The 24,098-nt window shown below is 44.5% G+C and overlaps 1 protein-coding gene across 1 annotated transcript in view; it reads left to right on the forward strand.

Annotated features, from left to right (window-relative positions):
* The first annotated feature begins 894 nt into the window (after positions 1-894).
* The window catches only part of IRS1 (insulin receptor substrate 1), a 66,057-nt gene continuing 42,853 nt past the window's right edge, over positions 895-24,098 (forward strand). Inside the window, exon 1 of the mRNA XM_036997723.2 lies at positions 895-5,626. Within this exon, the coding sequence (XP_036853618.2) occupies positions 1,922-5,605 (3,684 nt within the window). The 5' untranslated portion in view covers positions 895-1,921 and the 3' untranslated portion in view covers positions 5,606-5,626. The remainder of the gene's footprint in view (positions 5,627-24,098) is intronic.

Genomic DNA, 24,098 nt, shown 5'->3' on the forward strand with positions numbered 1-24,098 from the left:
CCAACCCACCATAGGTCCCTAACATCTCTTAAAAATCACGAATAGATTTCGGAATATGACAAGGGGCACCTTATTTGCTTCCCATGCCTTCATCCCTCCCTAGGTATAAATCCCCGCTAGGATCGGGGGTAGGGGAGAGAAGCTGTGATATTTACATTTTCTTTCTAATCGATCCCCAGCTAACCCACAGCGTCGGACGCAGGGCGCTTCCCGGGGATCCCTCTTCTCGTTCTGACCGGAAACCCCAGTCGTTGCCCTTGGGCGTCCCTCTCTGTTCCGTTGAGGTGCCTCCCTGCAGCGAATGCGGGGATTCCAAGGTGGAAGGCTGGCCCGGCAGCCCCTTCGAGAGCCTTACAGAATGCCGAGGTTTTCCCCTCGGCCCATCACTCAGAAACTGAAATCCAGCTTTTATATTTCCTGGAAGAAAAAGCCTTGACCAGAAGCCTCCCTCCCGAGGGGTCGATCTTACCTGTTAGGTAAGATCCTGCCCAGCTCCCGCGCCCCCTCCTCTGCGGACCCTCCCACTCAGGGCTCTGCAGCCGCAGTGCCCCCCCGCCGCCCCCCACCCTCACTCCTGCGTCTTTCCGAGCTCGCCCCCCACCCCAGCCGTTTTCCCAGACTTCCCCCGTGCTTTCGGGTAGCCACCCAAACATCCCCGCCCGCGCCGGCGGCGGGGATTCCGGCGGGCCAGGGGCTCCCTGGGAGGCACGCGGGGAGGAAAGCTCTGCGGCGGGGCAGGCGGCCGCGCAGGGGCGCTGCCCGAGCGCAGCGCAGAGGCCGGGCGCGGGCGCCGCTGCGGCACGGCCGGGGGGCGGAGAGGGGCGGGCGCGGGGCGGGCTCGGCCGGGAATGTAGAGACCCGGGCGGGAGCCTCCCGGCGACGGCCGGGCTGCGGAGCGCAGAGGCTCCGTCACGTGTTTTTCTCCTCCGAGTGAGACGGCGGCGCGGCCGGAGAGGGCCGGCGCGCGGAGCCAGACGCCGCCGCTTGTTTTGGTTGGGGCTCTCGGCAACTCTCCGAGGAGGAGGAGGAGGAGGAGGGAGGAGGGGAGAAGTAACTGCAGCGGCAGCGCCTCCCTGGGAAGGGGCGTCCTCCCCGACTCCTTCCTAGTCCTCTCCCCGCGTTGCTCCCCTTCTGCCCTGCCTCCTGGAGCGAGGGGCAGGGATGAGCCCGTCCCTCCGGCCCGTCCCCAGCTCCTCCGGCTGCCTGGCAGCGCCTCGCGTGAAAAAGCCACTTTCTCCGCTCGCCGAGATGGGCCCGAATGGGGGCTGCAGAGGACGCGTCTGCGGGCGCCGGCAGCAGCAACGGCCGCAGCGCCGCGGTCTCTGAGCTGGTATTTGGGCGGCTGGTGGCGGCGGGGCGGCTGGGGGGTGGGAGGAGGCGGAGGAGCAGGCGAAGGAGGAGGAGGAGGGAGAACCCCGTGCAACGTTGGGACTTGGCAGCCCGCCTCCCCCTGCCCAAGGATATTTAATTTGCCTCGGGAATCGCTACTTCCAGAGGGGAACTCAGGAGGCAAGGCGCGCGCGCCTGGAGGGGCAAAGCGGGCACCTCCGGCCGCCGCCTCCTGCCCGCGCCAGACTCCAGCCGGGGCGGCGAGAGATGCATCTTCGTTTCTTCGCGGCCGCGGCGGCTGAGAGGAGACTTGGCTCTCGGAGGATCCGGGCTGGCCTCACGCCGCACGCACTGCCTCCCCCCAGGGCATGAAACGCCCGTAAACTCCGGTCGGGGCTATCTCGTTGGCGCAGCCTCCGCGTCCTCCTCCAGCGGCCCCTCCCCGGCGCGGGGGGTGGCGTGGATTTCGGAGTCGGGGTTTCTGCCGCCTCCAGCCCTGTTTGCATGTGCGGAGCCGCGGCAAGGAGCCTCCGCCCCCCACCCAGTTGTTTTTCGGCGCCTCCCTCCCCTCGGCGGTGGTGGAGGCGGCAGCATGGCGAGCCCTCCGGAGACCGACGGCTTTTCGGACGTGCGCAAGGTGGGCTACCTGCGAAAACCCAAGAGCATGCACAAGCGCTTCTTCGTGCTGCGGGCGGCCAGCGAGGCGGGGGGCCCAGCGCGCCTCGAGTACTACGAGAACGAGAAGAAGTGGCGGCACAAGTCGAGCGCCCCCAAACGCTCGATCCCCCTTGAGAGCTGCTTCAATATCAACAAGCGGGCCGACTCCAAGAACAAGCACCTGGTGGCCCTCTACACCCGGGACGAGCACTTTGCCATAGCGGCGGACAGCGAGGCGGAGCAGGACAGCTGGTACCAGGCCCTCCTGCAGCTGCACAACCGTGCCAAGGGCCACCACGACGGAGCCGCGGCCCTTGGGGTGGGAGGTGGCGGGGGCAGCTGCAGCGGCAGCTCAGGCCTTGGCGAGGCTGGGGAGGACTTGAGCTACGGGGATGTGCCCCCAGGACCCGCGTTCAAAGAGGTCTGGCAGGTGATCCTGAAGCCTAAGGGCCTGGGGCAGACAAAGAACCTTATTGGTATCTACCGCCTCTGTCTGACCAGCAAGACCATCAGCTTCGTGAAGTTGAACTCAGAGGCGGCGGCCGTGGTGCTGCAGCTGATGAACATCAGGCGCTGTGGCCACTCAGAGAACTTCTTCTTCATCGAAGTAGGCCGTTCCGCAGTGACAGGACCTGGGGAGTTCTGGATGCAGGTAGATGACTCTGTGGTGGCCCAGAACATGCACGAGACAATCCTGGAGGCCATGCGGGCCATGAGCGATGAGTTCCGTCCTCGAAGCAAGAGCCAGTCCTCCTCCAACTGCTCCAACCCCATCAGTGTCCCGCTGCGTAGGCATCACCTCAACAACCCCCCGCCCAGCCAGGTGGGGCTGACTCGCCGCTCGCGCACCGAGAGCATCACCGCCACCTCCCCGGCCAGCATGGTTGGGGGGAAGCACGGCTCTTTCCGTGTCCGAGCCTCCAGCGACGGTGAAGGCACCATGTCCCGCCCGGCCTCGGTGGACGGCAGCCCCGTGAGTCCTAGCACCAACAGGACCCACGCCCACCGGCATCGGGGCAGCTCGCGACTGCACCCTCCTCTCAACCACAGCCGCTCCATCCCCATGCCTTCCTCTCGCTGCTCACCTTCTGCCACCAGCCCGGTCAGTCTCTCGTCCAGCAGCACCAGTGGCCATGGCTCCACCTCTGACTGTCTCTTCCCACGGCGGTCTAGTGCCTCTGTGTCTGGTTCCCCGAGTGATGGCGGTTTCATCTCCTCCGATGAGTATGGCTCCAGTCCCTGTGACTTCCGAAGTTCTTTCCGCAGTGTCACCCCGGATTCCCTGGGCCACACCCCACCAGCCCGCGGTGAGGAGGAGCTGAGCAACTATATCTGCATGGGAGGCAAGGGGACCTCTACCCTCACCGCCCCCAATGGCAACTACATTTTGCCTCGGGGTAGCAATGGTCCCCGTTACCTCCCAGGAGGTGGTTTGGGCATGAGTCCAGCCCTGGCTGGGGATGAAGCAGCCAGTGCTGCAGATCTGGATAATCGGTTCCGAAAACGGACTCACTCTGCAGGCACATCCCCTACCATTTCTCACCAGAAGACCCCATCCCAGTCCTCTGTGGCTTCCATTGAGGAATATACAGAGATGATGCCTGCCTATCCACCAGGAGGTGGCAGTGGAGGCCGACTGCCCGGATACCGGCACTCCGCGTTCGTGCCCACCCACTCCTACCCTGAGGAGGGTCTGGAAATGCATCCTTTGGAGAGGCGTGGGGGCCACCACCGCCCAGACACTTCCACCCTCCACACTGATGATGGCTACATGCCCATGTCCCCAGGGGTGGCCCCAGTGCCCAGCAGCCGAAAGGGCAGTGGGGACTACATGCCCATGAGCCCCAAGAGTGTGTCTGCCCCACAGCAGATCATCAACCCCATCAGACGTCATCCCCAGAGAGTGGACCCCAATGGCTACATGATGATGTCCCCAAGTGGCAGCTGCTCCCCTGACATTGGAGGTGGTCCCAGCAGCAGCAGCAGTGCTGCCCCTTCCGGGAGCAGCTATGGCAAGCTGTGGACAAACGGGGCGGGGGGCCACCACTCTCATGCCCTGCCGCACCCCAAACTACCCATGGAGAGCAGTAGTGGCAAGCTCTTGTCCTGTACAGGTGACTACATGAACATGTCACCAGTGGGGGACTCCAATACCAGCAGCCCCTCCGACTGCTACTATGGCCCTGAGGACCCCCAGCACAAGTCAGTCCTTTCCTACTACTCATTGCCAAGGTCCTTCAAGCATACCCAGCGCCCAGGGGAGCTGGAGGACAGCGCCCGGCCCCAGCACCTCCGCCTTTCCTCCAGCTCAGGTCGTCTGCTCTATGCAGCGACAGAAGATTCCTCCTCCTCTACCAGCAGCGACAGCCTGGGAGGTGGATACTGTGGGGCTAGGCCTGAGCCCGGCCTCTCACATCTCCACCATCAGGTCCTGCAGCCCTATCTGCCTCGAAAGGTGGACACGGCTGCCCAGACCAATAGCCGCCTGGCTCGGCCCACGAGGCTGTCCCTGGGGGATCCCAAGGCCAGCACCTTACCTCGGGCGCGAGAGCAGCCGCCTCCCCTGCTGCACCCTCCGGAGCCCAAGAGCCCAGGGGAGTATGTGAATATTGAATTTGGGAGTGATCAGCCTGGTTACTTGTCTGGCCCTGTGGCTTCCCACAGCTCACCTTCTGTCAGGTGTCCGCCCCAGCTCCAGCCAGCTCCCAGAGAGGAGGAGGCTGGCACTGAAGAGTACATGAACATGGACCTGGGGCCAGGCCGGAGAGCAGCCTGGCAGGAGAGTGCTGGGGGCCAGCTGGGCAGGGTGGGTCCTGCGCCTCCTGGGGCTGCTAGCGTGTGCAGGCCTACCCGGGCAGTGCCCAGCAGCCGGGCTGACTACATGACCATGCAGATGGGTTGTCCTCATCAGAGCTACGTGGACACCTTGCCAGTTGCCCCTGTCAGCTATGCTGACATGCGGACGGGCATTGTCATGGAGGAGGTGAGCCTTCCGGAGGCCACAGCAGCCACTCCCTCCTCCTCCTCTGCAGCAGCTTCTGCTGCACCCCAAGGAACAGGGGAGCTGACTGCCCGCTCTTCCCTGCTGGGGGGCCCACAGGGCCCTGGGGGCATGAGCGCCTTCACCCGGGTGAACCTCAGTCCCAACCGCAACCAGAGTGCCAAAGTGATCCGTGCGGACCCGCAAGGGTGCCGGAGGAGGCATAGCTCTGAGACCTTCTCTTCCAAGCCGAGTGCCACCCGGGCGGGCAACGCTGTGCCCTTTGGAGGGGGTGCTGCTGTAGGGGGCAGCAGCAGCACTGAGGATGTGAAACGCCACAGCTCTGCTTCCTTTGAGAATGTGTGGCTGAGGACTGGGGAGCTCGGGGCAGCCTCCAAGGAGTCAGCCCAGGTGTGCGGGGCGGCTGGGGGTTTGGAGAATGGTCTCAACTACATAGACCTGGATTTGGTCAAGGACCTCAAACAGCGCCCGCTGGAGCACCCCCCTCAACCACAGCCACCCCCACCCCCTCATCGGCCTCTGGGCAGCAACGAGAGCAGCTCCACCAGTCTCTCCAGTGAGGATGTAAGCTCCTATGCCAGCATCAGTTTCCAGAAGCAGCCAGAGGACCTCCAATAGCTCAGCTGGACTTCACAGCAGGTGCGTTTTATGGTGACCTAGTCGAAGACAAAACAGCTTTTAACCTTGTGCTGTTCATCTTTGCCTTGGCCCCTTGCCACTGCTTCCTTAGGGAGTGTACTCACAGGAGCTGGGGAGGTCAGGGCACACAAGATGCTCACCCCACTGTGACACCTGGCCCATAGTCAAATTAACCTGTAGGAGCTGCCACACAGGAGGGATTTCTTCCTTTCAGGTTCCCAAGTGGACTACTTACTGTAGTAATTCCAAACCATTTATTTCTGTAATACCAGTTTTGAGGTTTGTGAAGTTCATATATGAGAAATTTGATCTCTTCCTTTAAGTTTTCTTTTAACTGTACATTTAGATAAGTCCCTGGAGCAATAATTCTACAAAAATATTTGTTAATACAGGGGCTAAACCCTTTATTTTACGATAGTTTCTTAAATCTCTTAAGAGTAATCTTACCAAGTTGCTCCATCTACTTTAGTTGGGTGATTTCACAATACCAAAGCAACATAAGTAGCAGTGGGAAACATCAATTTTTATTCTTGCTGCCCTAAAAAGATTCAGGACTAAGAGCTTGTTTAGGCTCATGTATTTAGAGAGAAATACCTGTCTGTCTGTGACTCTCTTTAGAAAGTAATTATAGGTGATATTTTCTTTTCGTTTCATGAACCAAGATTTGTGAAATATTCACACACCAACCCACCACTTCACGGGCATGGCTGCTTTCATATAGGATATGAAGTGAAGTCTGCATGCGTCAGGGACCCATTATTAGTTATAAAGAGTTACAGAAATTCATCTCAGCATGTCTGCCTTACAGTTGTCTGTTCTTGCAAAGGCCTGCAGGGAGATATCAGACAGATCATTTGGGGGCTACTGTACATCTATAAAATTACCTCACGTTTTTAGGTTGAAAGTAGGTATTAAAGTCAGGGAAATGGGTTTGGTTTGGTTTTGCACTGAACATAAAGCCTAACCTTGTCCTTTTCATTTTTAGGACATTTATTGTTTGCCTTTAAAGAGTAGACACTTAAGTAAATGTTGAAAGGTGGCTTTAGGTCTTCTGTGGGTAAGGCTGTATTGAAAATGAAAACCATTTGTAATATGAAATTAGCCTGCCCTTTATTCTGTTGAGCCTATTTTCTGGTGGTCGTAACTGTGGGAAGCAGAGGGGAATACAGTTTGCAAATAATGTGATGAGTTGGCAATGCAGAAGTTTCCAGCATTTGGAAACACTTTATTTTGACAAACTACTTATCTTGTGATAGTTTTTTTTATATGTGCTTCACAGAATGAGTTTTTAAAAGCATTATTCTTAATATGTATCCACTCAAATTAATTTGTTCATTGAATTCCTATTGATATATTTATTATGTGCTCACCGTCTCCTTGATTCTAACAGTTTGACCTATAACACTCTCTGTTTTGTAGCATAGGATAGAGGTATATGAAGATGCAAGGAAGATTTTAGGTGATATATTGTACAAAGCATTTATTTAATTAGCATTCAACATCTGTTTTCATGATTCACTAGAAGAGAGATTTGTGTATATCAACATCAACAGTAAAAATTTGGGTTATTTCATATATGTGTTTTTGGGAATGCGAACCCCCCTAACACTTTAACCATTTATGTTGTAAAGTGTTTCATTTATAAAATAATGAGAACTTGAAGGAAATTATAAAATGGCTTTTATTATAAAAGACATAAAGCCATTGTTTTAAAATAATGCGAATTTGAAGGAAAAAAACCAGCAAACCAAAATTTTGAAGGAGATGAAATTTTAAAGGTTTTAAAGGAGATGAAAGAAGAGGCTAGGAAACAATAAGCTTTCCTGTTTTCTTATTTTGAAAAGTTTTTTTTATATATATATCTAGAGAGTAGAATAAACAATATTTGCTCTTTAGGAAATCGATGAAATCAAATTTTCATTGTTTAAAGGAACTTTACAAGAAAATCCCCCTTATGTGGAGGATACATTAAAAAACAAACCAACCAAAACAATCTTGTGTCCTTAGTTTTCTTAGGGAGAATATTCTAGAATAATCATATATTCATATCCCTGATAATCTTTGAGTAGCAATACACCATGCTTTGACAGCACCATGCTAGAAAAATTATACAATGTGTATTTGTAAGATGTTAATGGAGGGAAGTGAGGGTGTGTGTGTGTGTGCGTGTTTCAAGTGAGGCACCAAATGCTACTTGGCATATTTACATCCTGCATTCTGCTAGCTTGCCTTTGCCCTGTTGAGTTGAATGATGTGATTTGATAGATAATTATCATCTGAAAAAAAAAATCAAACTTTTCTTAGGAATGAGTATGTAAATTTGTGAAAACATTGTTTTCCTAATTTGCTCAGCCATTGCTGTCTTTGCCTTTTTTTCCCATTTCTCAGGTAAAATCTGAAACATGAAAGGGAATGAGGGATGCTCTTTCTCCCCGCCCCCCCTTATTTTAAGCATCTCTGTTTAATATTTTTGCACTGCTGATTAAAGCTGAGTTTGTGAGGCAGTTGGCTCAGGTGCTCCAGACTGCGTTGGTCTTCGGATTCACCTTGTGTCCAACCAGCTCTTCTGTTTCTCTTCTCTTGTCAATCTGCCTCCTCTGACTTAGTTCTCACCTGCTAGAGTGTTTGTCAGTATCCCCCTCTCCCATTCCCTTTGTCTCCCACCTCTTATTTCATGTGTCTGACAATTTTTTTTTTTTGCTGCATTTCAGAATTTCGCAGCACTTGGGGCCTAATTCTTTTGCAGAAAGTAAATTCAGATCCCAAGGAAGAGGGCACAAAGGACACAGCAGCTCAGTACCTTTAACGAGCATTTATCTTAGTTTTGTTTCTTAGTTTTGAAACTGCGGCCGGGCAGATGGAGCAGGCTTTGGCAAAGACACAGACCCAAACCGTCCTGCCTAGGGTCTTTTTTTCTCTTAATTTTATTATTGCCCTCACCCTCCCCGCCCTCCGCCTCCCACCACCAAAAAAGGAAAGCCATATCCGTACCTCCACGACAACATCCCATCCCCCCTCCCCTTACCCTCCCTGTGTGGGCTTTCTGTCTGGCGCAAACCCTCTCGGCTCTGGCATTTCCCCGTTTCCTGGGTCACCTCCGCTTCCTGCATTCCTCCCTATTTATTTGGCAGTTGGCTTCTCCTCCCTCCTACAAGTCCCCTTTTGCCGGGGATTGGGGAATGGGCAGCGAGACTGACTCCGCCTTCTGGAGTCTCGCTTTGCATAGGTCTCCGGGCCCCTGGCACGCCGCCCTGTCCGGCCGCATGGTCGGCTGTGGGCCTGCAGAGCCCCGACCACGGACGCTCGGTGTAGCGCTGGCTCTGAGAGGGCGGGGCGAAGGGCGCTGATTGGCCCCCGCCAGAGCCAGTCAGCGCGAGACGGTCGGGCAGCTGTAGGCGTAAGGCGGGGCCTGGGCGGGGCGGGGCCTAGGAGGGGCGGGGCTTTCAGGCCCTGGCCTTGGTCCCGGGAGGGGCGGTGTGCCTGCGGGCCTGACATCCCGGGAAGCCCTGTCCTTCCACCTCTTGTCTTTAGAGCCCGCAGTACTGCCAAGTACGCGCTCCCTCCTACCCCGCTCCCAGAGGATGTTGTGCACTCAGCCTTATTAGTGCATCTAGACCGGAATCCTAAGAATGAGAACGGCCAACCAGCCCACTGACAGAGGCCGGAAACACACACTTCCTCTTATTTTTAATTGAGAAAAATTCAGGCGGTGACCATGTGACATGCCCCATTTTGTTTCCCTCCTCTTCTTTACTACCGTTTACTATGACGCCACGTTACCTCCTCCTGTCTGAAAATACATGAGCAGGAGGGAGCTACATCACTGGTTGTAGGATTGATTGGGCTGGCTCAAGATTCTTCTATTTACGTGCCTTACTAATGGGAGGGAGGAGAAGAAAACAGGGAAGGAAATACAAATGCTGTGGCTGGTACTATTCGGCGATTATTGGGGCAAAGACTTATTTGGCTTGAAATTGTATTAGGGTCAACACTATACTGAGCGCCTGCAGTTTGCAAAGCATGGAGCTAGATAAGATCAACAAAGACCGACCCTTGTAGGTCCAAGGGAGCTCACAGTGAAATGAAAACGTTGGATATAGCTTGCAAATCATGAGACTCTGGAGATTCATTACCTCGGGTAGAGTTCTATACTGAGGTTGGAGGAAATGCAGCTTAAGCTCTCAAAACCAGATTCGTTTTTTGACCAGTGACAGCTTTTGTGAAAGCTCATCAGGGCAGGCTGGGTGAAGTGATTAGGAAAGCTTGCTACATTTGTGTTGTGCTCCCTCAAATAACCTAAATTACATGAGATGAAAAATTTGTTCAGATTTGGTCTTCCTCAAAAAAAGAAAATAAGAAAGAGATACTGTGAAAGTATGCTTGCCCCCCACACCAATCCCTCTCAAATAAGCATTTCTCACTAGCCAGCATCTCCCTTGCATCCCTGAATCATAAGCCCCAAAGGCAGCATTATTCCTTAGGTGCTGATTGAAATGTCATAGTTGAAAGTGTAATGAAGAAGGACTGCCCCATGTCAGCGCTGTGCCTGATACTGTTACTGTGGGACAGAGGGTCTCTGTTGTTTCAGAAAATCTTCAGCATCTAACAATTTTAACTTCTTCCATTGTCTAGGTAGCTTTTTATATTAAAAATAAATGAATCTGTAAAAAAATTCCGTATATTGTCATTTATCTGATTATCTGCCCCCAAATAAAGAAGATCTCCAGTATTGCCTTATAGTAAGGAGCTTGGAATCCAAAAGAGTGCATGCTTCCCTCACTGCCTGCTTTTTTTTTGATTTACCAAAATTCCTGGAAATAGCTTTATGCTATCTTGAATGATGCAATGGAAAAAACAACTCCTGGGAGCCAGAGATCTTGGGTTGTAGCACAGCCTGTCCTGTTCACTAGCTGAGTCACCTTGGGCAAGTCTTTAATTTCTCTGGACCTGTTTCCTAATCAGTAACTTGAGAATTTTGTTCCAAATTATTCTAACCTCCTTTGCCGCTCTAAACATAGGAATGTTTTGGAGAAAATGACTGATCTTCTTTAATGGGTCAGTTGTAATGAGGATTCTTTCTGAAGAAGCTGTTGGTGGGTCATAAGGAACTACATTAGAATAATCTGGTTCGTCTTGTTCTAGCTTTTGGATCAGACACTCTATGGTTTGATTCAGGATTGATTTTAACCTTTCTTGTGTGGAGGGTATTTTCAAGTTTTTAATAAACCTCAAGACAAAACTCTCCTGACTGTACCAGTCTGAGTTTTTGGAACCTTCCAGACTGGATTAAGCTTTTCACCCCTCCTCCGTTTTAAAAAGTAAAATGTGTGTGGGAATGCAAGTCATCTGTTAGTTCCTGCATCCTAAGGTCACCTGTTGGAAGCATCGCGCCCAATCTCACGTAGGTCAAGCTTTAACCAATCCCTGTCTATGACAGTATTCTGTTGCAGACCACCCCTTCCTGGAGGAGTGGTCTGTTTATGGCTAATGTTTTTCATTTGTATCTTCAAAATTCTTCTGTGAGGTATCTACTTGAATGAAAGGGAAGGATATCTGAGCCCCTAACTGGGGACTATATGAAGTCTTCCACAATTTTTTTCCTTAGTTTCAGTTTGCCCTGTTAAGTGTGTGAAAAGCCCAATATTTCTCTTGCCAGCAATATTTCTATTATCCAGCTATTTTGTGCTTTTGGGATTTTTGATTAGATAGTTGAGCTGTATGCTGCTTTGCTGACCCAGTGTTATCTTTGCTGTTGAGCTGCCAGTGTATTCAGAAGTTCTGACCCCTTGGGCACCTCTATGTGGGTTTCATAAATCATTAGAATAGTTGATTGACTCTTTCATTCAGAATTCCAGTGACTACTTTTTTCTCACCCTCTTGCTATCACCAGATATATTTCTTAGCTGTAGAGTTATAAATGGTTCTTTTTATTTGTGTGGGTTGTAATTTTAGGATAATGGAACACTTCACAATTTTAAGGTTTTGTTTTGCTTTCTTTTGAAGAAAGCCATTTCCTCAATTATTTCCTCATGTAAAAGAGTTATTGGAAATTGTATTCAAGGAAAATAGCTTCTTATGAATTCAGTTTGAAGTCAGTTTCACAATAAAGGTTCTATAATTTTTTTCATACTAATGCTTTTTTGGGTCTAATATAATGATGCTCTACCACATTTATAATTGTGTAATTGATTGATTATTTCATTACCTTTTGAGGCCACAGCTATTTGACAAACTTTAGAAGCTCTTTTAAAAATGTTATTGAAAAGTGCCCAGAAGTTGTAATCACATTGAATTTTAATTTAACAAATTGCATTTTAATATTAGTATGGTATAATAGTGTATTAATTTCAAACTAATATGAAATAGTTGCAAGAAAAGTTATTGTAAAGCTTTTTAAAATGAGGCTAGTAAATACCTGTTTACTTGTATTTTTGCCTTACATTATGGAAATGGTAGTGTCCAACCCATTCCTATTTTGCAGAAGAAAGGGGAGAGATGAATTAGATAAGTATAAGCGACTGTCATCTATGGGAAAAGGAGCATTTTCTATTTCAATAATTGGCTGCAGGCTCTGCTATAATCTATTTGTTAAAATAAAGTTGGTTGGATAAATGTTATTTGTGCTTCCTCAGTGAGTCAGTAATCTTTGAATACTAGAGCTTTTAAAAATAATGTGTCTATGTTGAAAAGGCTGATTTTCTTTTTCAGCCCCCTTCCTGCATTTTCATTAACGATGGCAGTAGAATTGAATACATGGGTCAGACTATAATTGTAATCATATCATCCTATCTACTTTCAAGCAGAGAGGAGATCTGGTGGTTTTCTTACCCCTACTCTAATGTTTGATTGAGTAGGCTGAGCCACATTCATCATTTTCCTTTTGCCATTCAATGCTCCCCTCTGCTTCCCCACTCTGTCACATTTCTGCCATCTGTCCCTGGCCCTGTTAGAACCTAACCTGCATACATTGGATTGCTAATTGGTTGTGCTGAAGAAGATGCCCCAGACATCTACACTGTGGTAAGGATAAAAGGCTTTGATAAACTTTTCCCCATTTTATCTGTGGACCAAAAAATACTTGGATGCAAGTTCTGTGATCCTTCCTGACATACTTAGGTCATGATGCTGAACAGTGTTGATCTTGAAAAATGGACCATTGTGTTTGTTGGCATAATCAAAGAGGCATTCTTTTGTTTTTTTTTCTTCAAGTATAGGTTGTGTGGCAAACAAATTATATTTTGCACAAAAGGTTATGATTCTTACTTTTATGAAGGTTACCTTCTAAATGAAACAGGCAAAATCAAAAGAAAAATAGCAGTTACTTGAATATCTCTGAAATATTCAGTAATTGCTATGTCTTCAACTTTTATTCATCCAGTATTCTCTAATGATCATTTCCCTGTCCATTTTTAAATGTTTGAAGGGCTCTGTAGGTTACAAGAAATGATGATATTCTTGAATTTTGGGACTTGTGGGAATAGTAGAACTTCAGCATCTTGAGTGCTTAGAGGCTACCTACCTCCCAACTGCAGCATGCATGATCTGCCCTTGGCCAAATAGGCCCTAAATCTTGATTGCTTATTTGTTCCCTCTCCTTCCTTTCCTCAGTAAACACCAGTGAGCACCTGTTGTGTTCCAGATAACATACATTTTGTTGAACGAGGATAGGATAAGACACTTGGAAATGGAGGAAAAAAATGGAAGTGAGGGGAGTGCATCCCAAGTAATTGCCAAATTTCTTATGGTTGCAAGCTTATTTGGGGAAAGAAATAGTCAAGATTTAGAGCATGTCATTAATTCGTGGAAGGCAGCATTTTTCATATACTTGCAGGGCCAAAGTGCCCATCTTCCTTAAAGTTTTGTTCCTTTCTTAATCATTGCAGTTGTGGCGTCCTGCCTCCCAGTAACACAAGTTAAATAGTTATAAGGCTGTTGACAGTCTCATTGGAAGAGTGGGCCATGTTTGGATATTCAGGTAGCAAGCATAGCGCTGGCAAGAAGCAAGAAGATGTATCTTTGGTTCTTCCCTGCAAGGGAAGCAGCCAGCAGGGGGAAGTCTGGGTGTTAAATGAGCAGGAGTTTCCCGGGTGGTTGTTTAATGGTTGGTCAGTGTTGGGAAACATGGTATGAAGGTGGGGCTGCAAAAGAAATGGTGAAGTCTTTCTTGCCCTCTTTGAAGCTCTATTATTCAAGGAATTTTTTTTTTTTCTCCTTTGGGTGGGCAGTTTTTATTTTTAGTAGTGAAAATCTCTAACCCTCTGACCTCTGGTTCCTGTGCTGGCTTCTGGCTGGAAGTATAATCTCCTCTGAGATTTTGTCATTGCTCTCTTAAGTGTGTGCACATTCTCTCTCTGTTTTGATGATGTGCGGTCATATTTGTTTTTAGTTTGTAGTGATTCTTACAGAAACATAAAAAATTTTTTTTATGGCTACCAAGTTTTCTGATAGCTTCCTGGGCCTATTCACAATATTTTTTGTTTCTTTGATTGTTTGACATAGGCAATACATGCTCCTGCTTTAAGCTTCAAGTAGTTTAAATAGGTATAAAGTGAAAAATATGGTTCCCTCCCTCTGTTGCTCTCAGCTTCTCTTCTAGGCCACCATCAATGCTGGTTTTTTGTTTATATTTCCAGAGATGAACTGCTCATAAATTTTGAAGCTTGGTAATAGAAAGTTGGTTAAATGCCCAACTGCCTGAAGTCTCCGTGGAAGAACATGCTCAGATTCCAAATTTCTGCACTAAAGGAACACAGCAGATGATATACTTCTTACGATAGACTTGCCACCCTTGTTGTTAAAGGATAATGAAAAGTGCTCTTTATTTTCCATGTTTCTTTTGAATTTTGGGTTTAAAAATATCCAAAGATACTTCTACTATAACTCAATGAAGGAGGGAAAGCATTAGGTAGGAAACGATCTACGTTTTAAAGTTTGAAGTGTTTTGTGCTAACTAATTAGGAAGGGAAGGTGTCTAAATCTTCAAGTATTAAATCTTTATTTTCTTGCCTTGTTCTGTGTCATGGTACTACTCAGGCATTCTCCACTTCCACCCCCAACCCCCAACTGAGTGAATAACTAGTTCTTAATATAGTGTAGTAGGATTAAGTATAAAGGTTAAGGATCCTTTTGAAGATTTTCCAGACAACCAAGGTCTCATTTTTTGAGAGTACCAAAGAAATAATGTTTTTTTTTTTGAATTGTCTTTTAACATTCCAAATCCTGGGAGCATTTTATTTGAGACATAATATTATATTAAATATAATAAATTACTAAAGTGATTTCCTCTCACTCATTTCCTCCATTTTGGAGCAAATGAATGGAATTTAGAGAACCTGTTACATCTCCTATGGAAGCTATGTGTATTACTGAGATAATTTCTATTTTGAACCAAAGAGGAGCTCTAATGGTTAAAAACATTTATGACTGATGCTCTGATGTTCTTGCTGATTGTGGTCCAGGTAGAGTATAGACAGAATGGAGTAGCTCTTACAAAATAGAAACTTTGAAGAATATGATACCAGAGAACATTTAAATCAGATGTATCAATATTTTATCATTTTTGATAACTTGTCAATAAAAGTATGCTGGAAGCAATAATAGCAGTTTTCTCTCTCTCAGATCATCTAGAGTGAAGAGGAATAAAAGTCATTAATATGAAGGAACTTTCTAAAAAGCTGTTAAAGATTTCATTTATGATGCTAACTAGTTTCTTAGTTACATGCAACATTTAGCTTTGTTGTGTGACAGACCACCCCAAAAACGATTGCCTTAAAACATAAGTCATTTATTGAATCATCATTCAGGGCATCGGTGACCTGGACTGGGTCTCACTGTTGGTTTCACTGGGGTGAGCTCCCACGGCTGCAGTCACCGAAGAGTTGGCTGGTGGCTGGTTGGTTTAGGATGGCTTCCCTTCACTTGTCCGGTGGGTAATGCTGGCTGTCAGTTAGTGCTTATTATTGACTGAACCACATGTCCTCTGCAGACTAACCTGAACTACACATGGCGTTGGACAAGTTCCCGGTAGCAAGACAGGGCAAGCCACATAAGCCTCTGCTTACATCACATTTGCTCCAATCCCATTGCCCAAAGCAAGTCACAAAGCCACACCCAGTTTCAAGGAGTAGAAAATAGATACTACTTCTTGATGAAAGAAGCCATTTTTTCTGATTTATACAGTATCTAAGTGTATTTATAAGTGCAGTTATCTGTGCCATCATTAATATTTATCAGTTGCCTGTTGAACACTTAGAATAAAATTATTCTTAGATGTTGATAATGAGTATTCTGTGCTTTGGGTGAAATGCCAGTGATTTCCTTCATATTAGGGTGGCATTACTCTTGTCCTCTTAATTTTTCTTTGAGAAACGTAAATGCTTATGATGCCTTGGTGAACCTTCATTGAATCATACTGCCAGCCGGGCTCTGGGGACTGAAATAGGCAGGTCCCTGTCCTCCTGGTGCTCATAGGAGGCAGAGACCAAAGAGGTAAATAAAGAATTACCTTACTCCAAAATGGGGTGTGATGAAGAAGGACAGCGAGCCATCATGTAGAATAATAGGGAACAACTTTAAATGTGGAGGCATAAAACAATTTGAGGAGATTGTAGGTAATGTAGTTGCAATATGCAGGTCTGTGAGGGAGAAACAGATTTTTTTTGTATTGCTTGTTCGCTGGGCCAGGCATAGCTTCAGGTCTGAGAATAGCATCTTTTTGAGGTAGATTTCCCTCTTGAGAATGCCTCTTATTGGAGGATTGAGAGCAGGAAGTTCACTGGTTAGAAAGACATATGAAATGTCTGCTGAGGTTTCTGGTACTAGAGACTGTTGTCTGTATTTTTAATGCCATTGGTGAAATGTTTGTGCCCTTTGTTCTTGACTGGGGGATTCTGCTTTCTAACAGTCCTCAGGTGGCTCACGTAGGCCTGGAGAGGAGACGTGGTACCAGAAGGGAAGCTGAGCCAGAGGATATCAGGCACCTTGTACCATCCGCCCTCTGACCCTTGCCCAAGACTGCCCTTTCCCCACATACATAAGCTGGACCAGATGAGAGCTTGCTCAGAGAACTAGACCTTTCACGGGCAGGCGTGGGGAGCAATGGTTGAAATGGAGTCAAGGACTTTTAAATGGCTTGAAAAAAGTTTTTCCGCCTGAGTACAAATCTACATTTGGGTAATACAGAGTTATGATGATTGGAAAATAAAATACAACCCACTCAAAACCAAGGCAGTACTTTTGCAAACCCTTATCCCCAGATCTCCTACCAGGCACTATTTACATTTTTCTTATCCCAAAAATATCAAATGCCTTAAATGTTCTTGAGGTTACAGAACAAAACAAAAATGGGACACTGTATAAAAATACATCATAGTAGGGGGAAAGGAGGGAGATCCCTAAAGTGTTTCAGGAGCTGGTTGAGTGGTGTATTTATATACTGATCTTGGCAACTCCCATCCACCCCCAAACTCCCTTGCTTGCCATTTCTGCGCCCCCTTCCCAGATACAGCACACACTTTGAATCACAGCTGAACAATAACTTCCTCTCCAAGTCGATCCCATTCCCTCTAGTTAGATTAAAGAATATAAATATTGCATTTTTTTTAAAGAATGGGTAATGACTGACTTAATTTCTGAAAATATTTTACATCCACCAGTAGGGTAGTCTGGAGGTCTCTGCGGTTATAATGAAAACTTTCCCTTTTGTCTCAACTTTCTGTGTGTGTGAGTCTGAGTGTAAATGTGTGTGTTTGTGTGTGTGTGGCAGGGGGAGAAGGGCCAGGAACTGCAGTCTAGTAAAAGGTTTACATTCCTAAAACTAGGTCTTTAAAAATATTTTGCAGTCGGAGCCTTTGGACCCTCACAAGTCCCTACAAGGGACAACCTTCAGAAAGTGTGCAGGCTTGTTGTTTCTGGGGCCTTTGAACTGGGAGAGGAATGTGTCTCAAGAAGGAAAAATGAATGGCTGGTGCTTTTAGCCTCCAGCTTGAAAGCTGGAGGAATGTTATTGTGTCTTCAAAGCCTGCTTCCCACCACGCTGTATTAGATGGGCTCTTACAAAGTGTCTTTGTATTATCAAGTACACAACAAAAACCCCTGCCACCCAATTCGATCTAATTCATTGGCTACTTTTAGGTGGATTTTAAGTTAATGTGTCTGTTCTGTAAGAATAGGACCCCATCCCACCACTCCCTTTCCACCCCAACTGAGATGATTTATTGTTACCAGATAAGGAAACTTTGGGCTTTTTTTTTTTTGGCTTGGCTTGGGGAATATTATTTTAAAAAATAGTGGCAGGAGGTATTTAGGAAGACAAATAGAATTCTTAGCTCTGTAGAATTCAGAATGGATTTCTGTTATAAGTAAGTGAAATTGCATATGCAATGTAATAAGTAAGTGAAATTGCATATGCAATGTAAAAATCAATACCTTTAAATGATCAAAGAAAGCAGGGTATTTTATATTTGGGTTCAAGTGTACCTAGTACTTTCCCTCTCTCCCTTTCATAAAGTTCACCCCTTCCTGAGAGCCGACAGAGACCCCTTGCTCTAGTTACTGGTTCATGGCACACTTTCCTACTAAAAATTGTGAGCTGTTTGAGAGTAGACTCATTTCATTTCATGACTCCAGTGTCTCAAGAGACACTCATGAAGCACTTGCCAAATCGAAAACTTACCATCTCAGGAGACCGTTGTTGAATCAAGGGGGAAGATGGCTTCAGAAAAGTTCCAAACAAGAACAATACTGTTGATATGCTTGAACATCTCAAACTATTTCCTTTGCCAAATCTTTTAGAAATCAAATTGAGATTTAACAATATATTAAAAGCGATCAAACAGAATTACAGGAGTCGTTGCAATCTGATACAATTGGATAGGAAAGCCTGGGTAGAATCGGTCACAATTGCATCATTCCGATGCCTGACATCCTTGGATACTTCTTCCCCCGTTCCCCCAAACCATTCTTTAAAAGACTGACAGAATCTTTGCTTTGTTTTGACAAGATTAATTTCTCTGCTTCCAACAATAGTTCGTCAACTTTTATTCTATTAATAGAGTTCTGATGTTAATTGTAGCTTACTGATCTAGGTCATAGCACAGCATTTTCACTGAGGTTTAAAGATAGCAAAAGCAATGAGAAAATTATTTGAAAATTATTATATCATCATTACCTCTTTTAAAGAAGAGGCCAGTTATTAGGCATGTGATTCAGAGTCCCTTTCTAATTTGTCCCTATGCTCATTCCTTTTCTTCCTCTTGGGTATATTGTTAGTAGTTAGCCCCTCTATTAAAATACAAGTCAAGTGTGGGATAAGGAATTAAATTTAAATAAATCCTTCTTACCAGTGTGGCACTTGTTAGCTACTCTGCTAAAATGCTATCTTGATCTGGGAAGTTGAACCTGATTCCAAGATAGGAGACTTTTCCCTGCATTCATTTCCATACTTGATTGAGGCTGGGCTAGTTTGATGACCAAAGTAACAGAATGTGTATTCTTCACCTAGTTTATCAGCTGTAACAGCAATTCTTTTTAAACATTGCTTGGGATTTCAAGTGTTCAGCTACAACTTAGGCTCCAAGTAATTTTATGGGTAGAAAAACGTTTGTCATCCTTTAATATAAAACCACACAACTCAAGATATATAATAAAAATTTTAGTTATTTTATTTTAATTAAGTGTTCCATTTTATGTTAGGTAGGACTTCAGTTTTCTTGGTCCTTGACAGGCATTTGGCATTCATACTCCTTCCTAAAACATAAAGTGTTTTCCAACAGGTGTGTATATGGTATTTCTTTCTCTGCCAGTGTGGTTGACTAGGTCTGAATGCTTAGTGCAGTGAGCTTGACATTTATTTGGTAGTTACTGTTTGTTGTAGATACAGAATGAATGAATGTGGGACCATATGTTTTTAAACCACAGTATGGGAATTATGCCACCACCTCATTTATCTGTAAACCGTAATTCTTTTCAGGAAGACAGTTTTTCTTAACTACATTACCACTGCCTGATGCTTGGTGGCTATTTTTTGTCTTACATTTTTCCATTCATTCCCTAATTAACTTATGTAATTACCAAACATGGCAACTTGAAGAAATCATACCTGGTCATGAAGATATTTTTAGTGGGGAATTGCTGAAGACTCAAATGGTTATAGAACTGATAGGAGAGAATATTCTGGTCAATCAATGCAACAAGGAGTTAGTGAGTTTCCACTGAATACCAGGTATATTCCTAAATTCTTGAGTTATAACTGTAAAGAAAACAGACAAAAAGTCAGGTCCTCTTAGAGCTTCCTTTCTTAAGGATTGGTTGAGAGTGAAGACAATATAGGATCAGCTTCCCCAGGAACAAATGAGACCTGCTGGGAGAAATAACAAAGACTTCTGACTCCTTTTATGGATGGACTTCAGGGGTTGCAACATGGATTTGTACACACGCTTTTACCTTAAACTCCTCATGTCCTTTGGCCTGGATGTGAGTACATCATTTTGCCCTCCGTGTGGTTTATCAGTCATGATGAGGTTATCTTGTGACTTCCAAATGAAGTAAAGTGAGATTTTTCTGATATAACAGGGCAGGGTATGAGGGGGAAGGAAGTAAGAGTTGAAGTTATTGGGTGTCTGCATGAGAGAGATTAGCTGACATGAAAGTGAAGATCTGGAACAGGTGACAACTAAGGAGAGGGGTTGAGGAGTAGATCATACCTCCGGGAGGCCCTGGAAAAGTCTGGGACTGGCCAGTGTGTGGTGTTGGGCCTTGTGTGTATTGGTGTCATGAACCACAGCTTTTGTTGTGGTGTTGGATTTCTCGTTGGGTAATTTTCACTGGATACTGAATTTTCTTTTGAAGGCTATTGTGCAAAACTGGTTGTGTGTAATACTAATCCTTCTTTTCTGAAATTTTGTTTGAAAATTCTGTTGGAAAAGTATTTAATATGTTTGCTCTTCTTTTTATCCCTTGTACAAAATGTTTAGGAGGAAAGACCAATATCTTGAAACTACTCTTATACGAAAAGCTTTTATTTTGATATTACTGTGTACTTTACTAGTGAGGATCTTCAGCTATATTCCTGTTAGATTCATATATCACAAAAGGAAATTCCACAATTTTTAGGTAACTTTTCCTAGTGGTGTATAGCTTTCAGGTGTGGGAATTTCTTTATAGCTAACTTAAATCCCTCATTCTCAAGCGAGAGCATTTCCCTCTCTCTGATTTTACTAGTGGTGACAAGTGATGGTGCCTGTCCTTTTTTTTTTCTTTAAATTGAGGATACAAATTATATTTTTATCAGAAGATTTACATTTAAGCAATAATAAAAAAATGTATAATTTCTAAAAACAAAATGAAAATAAAGCAATGAGTATATTTAAATGTACAGAAGATAAAACCTGAAATTATAACAACCTTGGTACTGCTACTAATCACTTTGCTAAAAGAAGAAATAATACTGGAAATTAATTTAAACAGAGATTAGGAGAAAATAGCCATACACATAAAATGTTTGATAAATGAATAGACAATACTAATTAAATTGGATATGACTTTCAGGTTTGAAACAGAATATATTCATTTGCTGAAATTTAACTATACAGTCAGTTTCGTCTGAAAGAAATTTTGCATCATCCACCTTTTCTATAAAAGACAATAATTCATGAAATACAGTTTATGACTAGGGGTTATTTAAAGTGGCCAGGAAATGTAAAGATGTTTGAAAAACGTTTAGAGAGTAGAATATATGAATATTCATATAATTTGTTTTATCATTCATTTTAAACCTGATAGTATTTTTCTTTAGGCATTTTCTTACTTTCTGACACTAAAAAATGCTCAAGGATCATTTTATTTATTTCCTACCCCAGTCCTGAATTATCTATTTTTCCAAGAAGCCCTGATGCCTTTTATTGGAGAATTATATTAGAAACCAACATCTTGGCAGTTGATGTGTTTGTTCCTACTGGGGTGTCATTTCTTTTTGACCCTCTCAGCTATGAGAACAAGGAAATATATGTGTGTATACTAACATATATACATGCATGTGGTATACTTGCATATGCAGTATATATATATATATATATATATATAGACACACACACACATACACATCTGTAACTGTTTCAATATATAACCATTTGTATCTATCCTAAGCTAAGCATGAGTTCATACTGATGTTTCTTAACTCTAATTGTTTCCCATATGGATGATTCTAGCTTCTTTCCCTAGTTTATCTCTTACCTCCCATTCCAACAGTGAGAAACCTGGCTATCACCACCCTCCATTCATTTACTTAGTTGTTCAATTCCATGACATATATATACATTGCAGTGTCCGAATTGTTACTTCATGCCCTCTAGGAAACAACTTCATCAACTGTGCTTCAATCATTTTGTGCTTATGTACAGTTTATTTTGACATTAGTCTTACAGATTCACCTTATTTCCAGAGTTACTTAGGTTAGAACCTTATCCCCCACCTCCTACACTGAAGTTGTTTGGTGCATTTGTAATCCTTTAGGTTCTTCTGTCATGTTTCATTCCGCCTGTGATCACTGAGCTAGCTCTCTTAAATGATTTTTTAAAATTTGCATACATTAAGGTTTACTCTTTGTGTACTATGAAGGTCTGTGTTTTGGCAAATGCTTAATGTCTTGTATTTACCATTACAGTATCAGGCAGAATAGTCTTTAAGCAGACTAAAAATAAAATCCCCTGTACTTTCCTATTCAATACTTCCTTCCACTCCTCAACCTCTGGCATCCACTGATGTGTTTATCAGCTCTGTAGTTTTGCCTTTTCCATAATGTCATATAATTGGAGTCATATAGTGTGCGTTTAAGATTCATTCAGGTCTTTCTGCAGCTTGGGAAGCTCATCTCTTCACTGCTAAATAATATTCCATTGTATGGATGTACCACAGGTCGTTTATCCAGTCTACTGACCTTTTATGGGATGTTTCCCTATATGTGCTTGAAGACCTTTGTGAAGTCAGCTTCCAGTTTTCCCTTTATGTTAACCGTATTTAGGTTTTATTCATCATTCTGATTCCTCATACCAACATTCTTCCCATTTTAATCTGCTCTGTGTCTGTATTTGTTTGTTCAGTGGCATTAGAACATTGTAGAGTTTTGTATGTTTTGGAGCCACTGCGATTCTCAGAGCCTTCCTATGCTCTCTTCCTTCAAGGACCTGGCTATATGGATGTTTTAAACAGTTACCTGAATCCTTCTGGTACTCTTTTTAAAAAATTCATTTGTAATTTCACCTTACAATAGACATTTATAAAATCTTCATTTTTTTCTTAACATAATTGATTCCTAGGTCTCAGGGAATCACATAAATCAAATTAATTTGAGCTTGCTTATCATCAGTTTTGGACATCCAGTGGGAATCTGGAACTGGCCAGATATTACTGCCTGGTCTAGGCACTGCGTGGCTCATGCAAGGCAGCCACAAGGTTTATCCTTGTGTGGATTTGCAGTCAGGGCACAGGGCTTTCCTTGCTGGACTGCAGGGAATTCCTGGGCTTAAAAAGGGGCCACTCAGCGGGGAATCAGTGTTTATCAACTTTGCATGAAAAAAGCCACCTACTTTTAGCAACTATCTAAAATGTGCTTGAAGATCATATTTATACAGTCTTTCAACACTCACCACATTTTTGGGGGCATTTCCTACATACAAAGTATAATCAACCTCAAGTTCACTCTTTTGGTTGGTTACCACTGACAGGGTCAAAACTCCTTTTTTACCCTTCCTGGGATGGGTATGCAGTAGGCAGATAACAGGAGGGAGTAGGCTATAAAGAGGCAGATGTTTTGTTCAAATACCAGGATACCAAAGAAAATAATAAAACTCCATGTCACTTACACTCCAAAGTCCCATTCCACACAGTCCTTTTTTTTTTAACCCCTTTAAAAACACAGGCATTGATTTTTTTCTTTTGCTGAAATTGTCTCAACTTGTGCTTCTGGCAGTAGAATTCCTGACATACTAGATCATAAAGATTACAACTAGGCATCTTTTATACTTGTGTGTGTTTTCTCCATATATTTAACCTTGAGTTACATGTGTAATTTTTTAAACACATTCCCTTATAATCAGTTTTGTTGTCTGTACTTGTTAACTATGAAAGCCTCTAGAAAAGCTGTTTAAAATACAGTACCCAGTGGTTTCTACATATGCATCCTTTTTACCGAAATGAACTTCTGGATAAAAGTTGTTTTTAAAACTGTTTAAAAATTAACTGACCTGACACACAAATCTTATGTTTTTCTGTGTACCATATACTAAAACTAGGAATGAATATATGTATATATATATATAATGACCTTTACTGCAAAAATCTCCAGAAATATCCAAATAGACTTCCATAGATCATTGACTAGAGATAGTATTCTCTGTAGAATTTCTGGGGCTATTGCCTGCTTTTACACATTCCAGATTGTCACCAAAGTCCAAGAGGAATTGGTATGACTGCACTA

Source organism: Manis javanica, chromosome 12 (assembly GCF_040802235.1).
Source record: "Manis javanica isolate MJ-LG chromosome 12, MJ_LKY, whole genome shotgun sequence".
Classification (NCBI taxonomy): domain Eukaryota; kingdom Metazoa; phylum Chordata; class Mammalia; order Pholidota; family Manidae; genus Manis; species Manis javanica.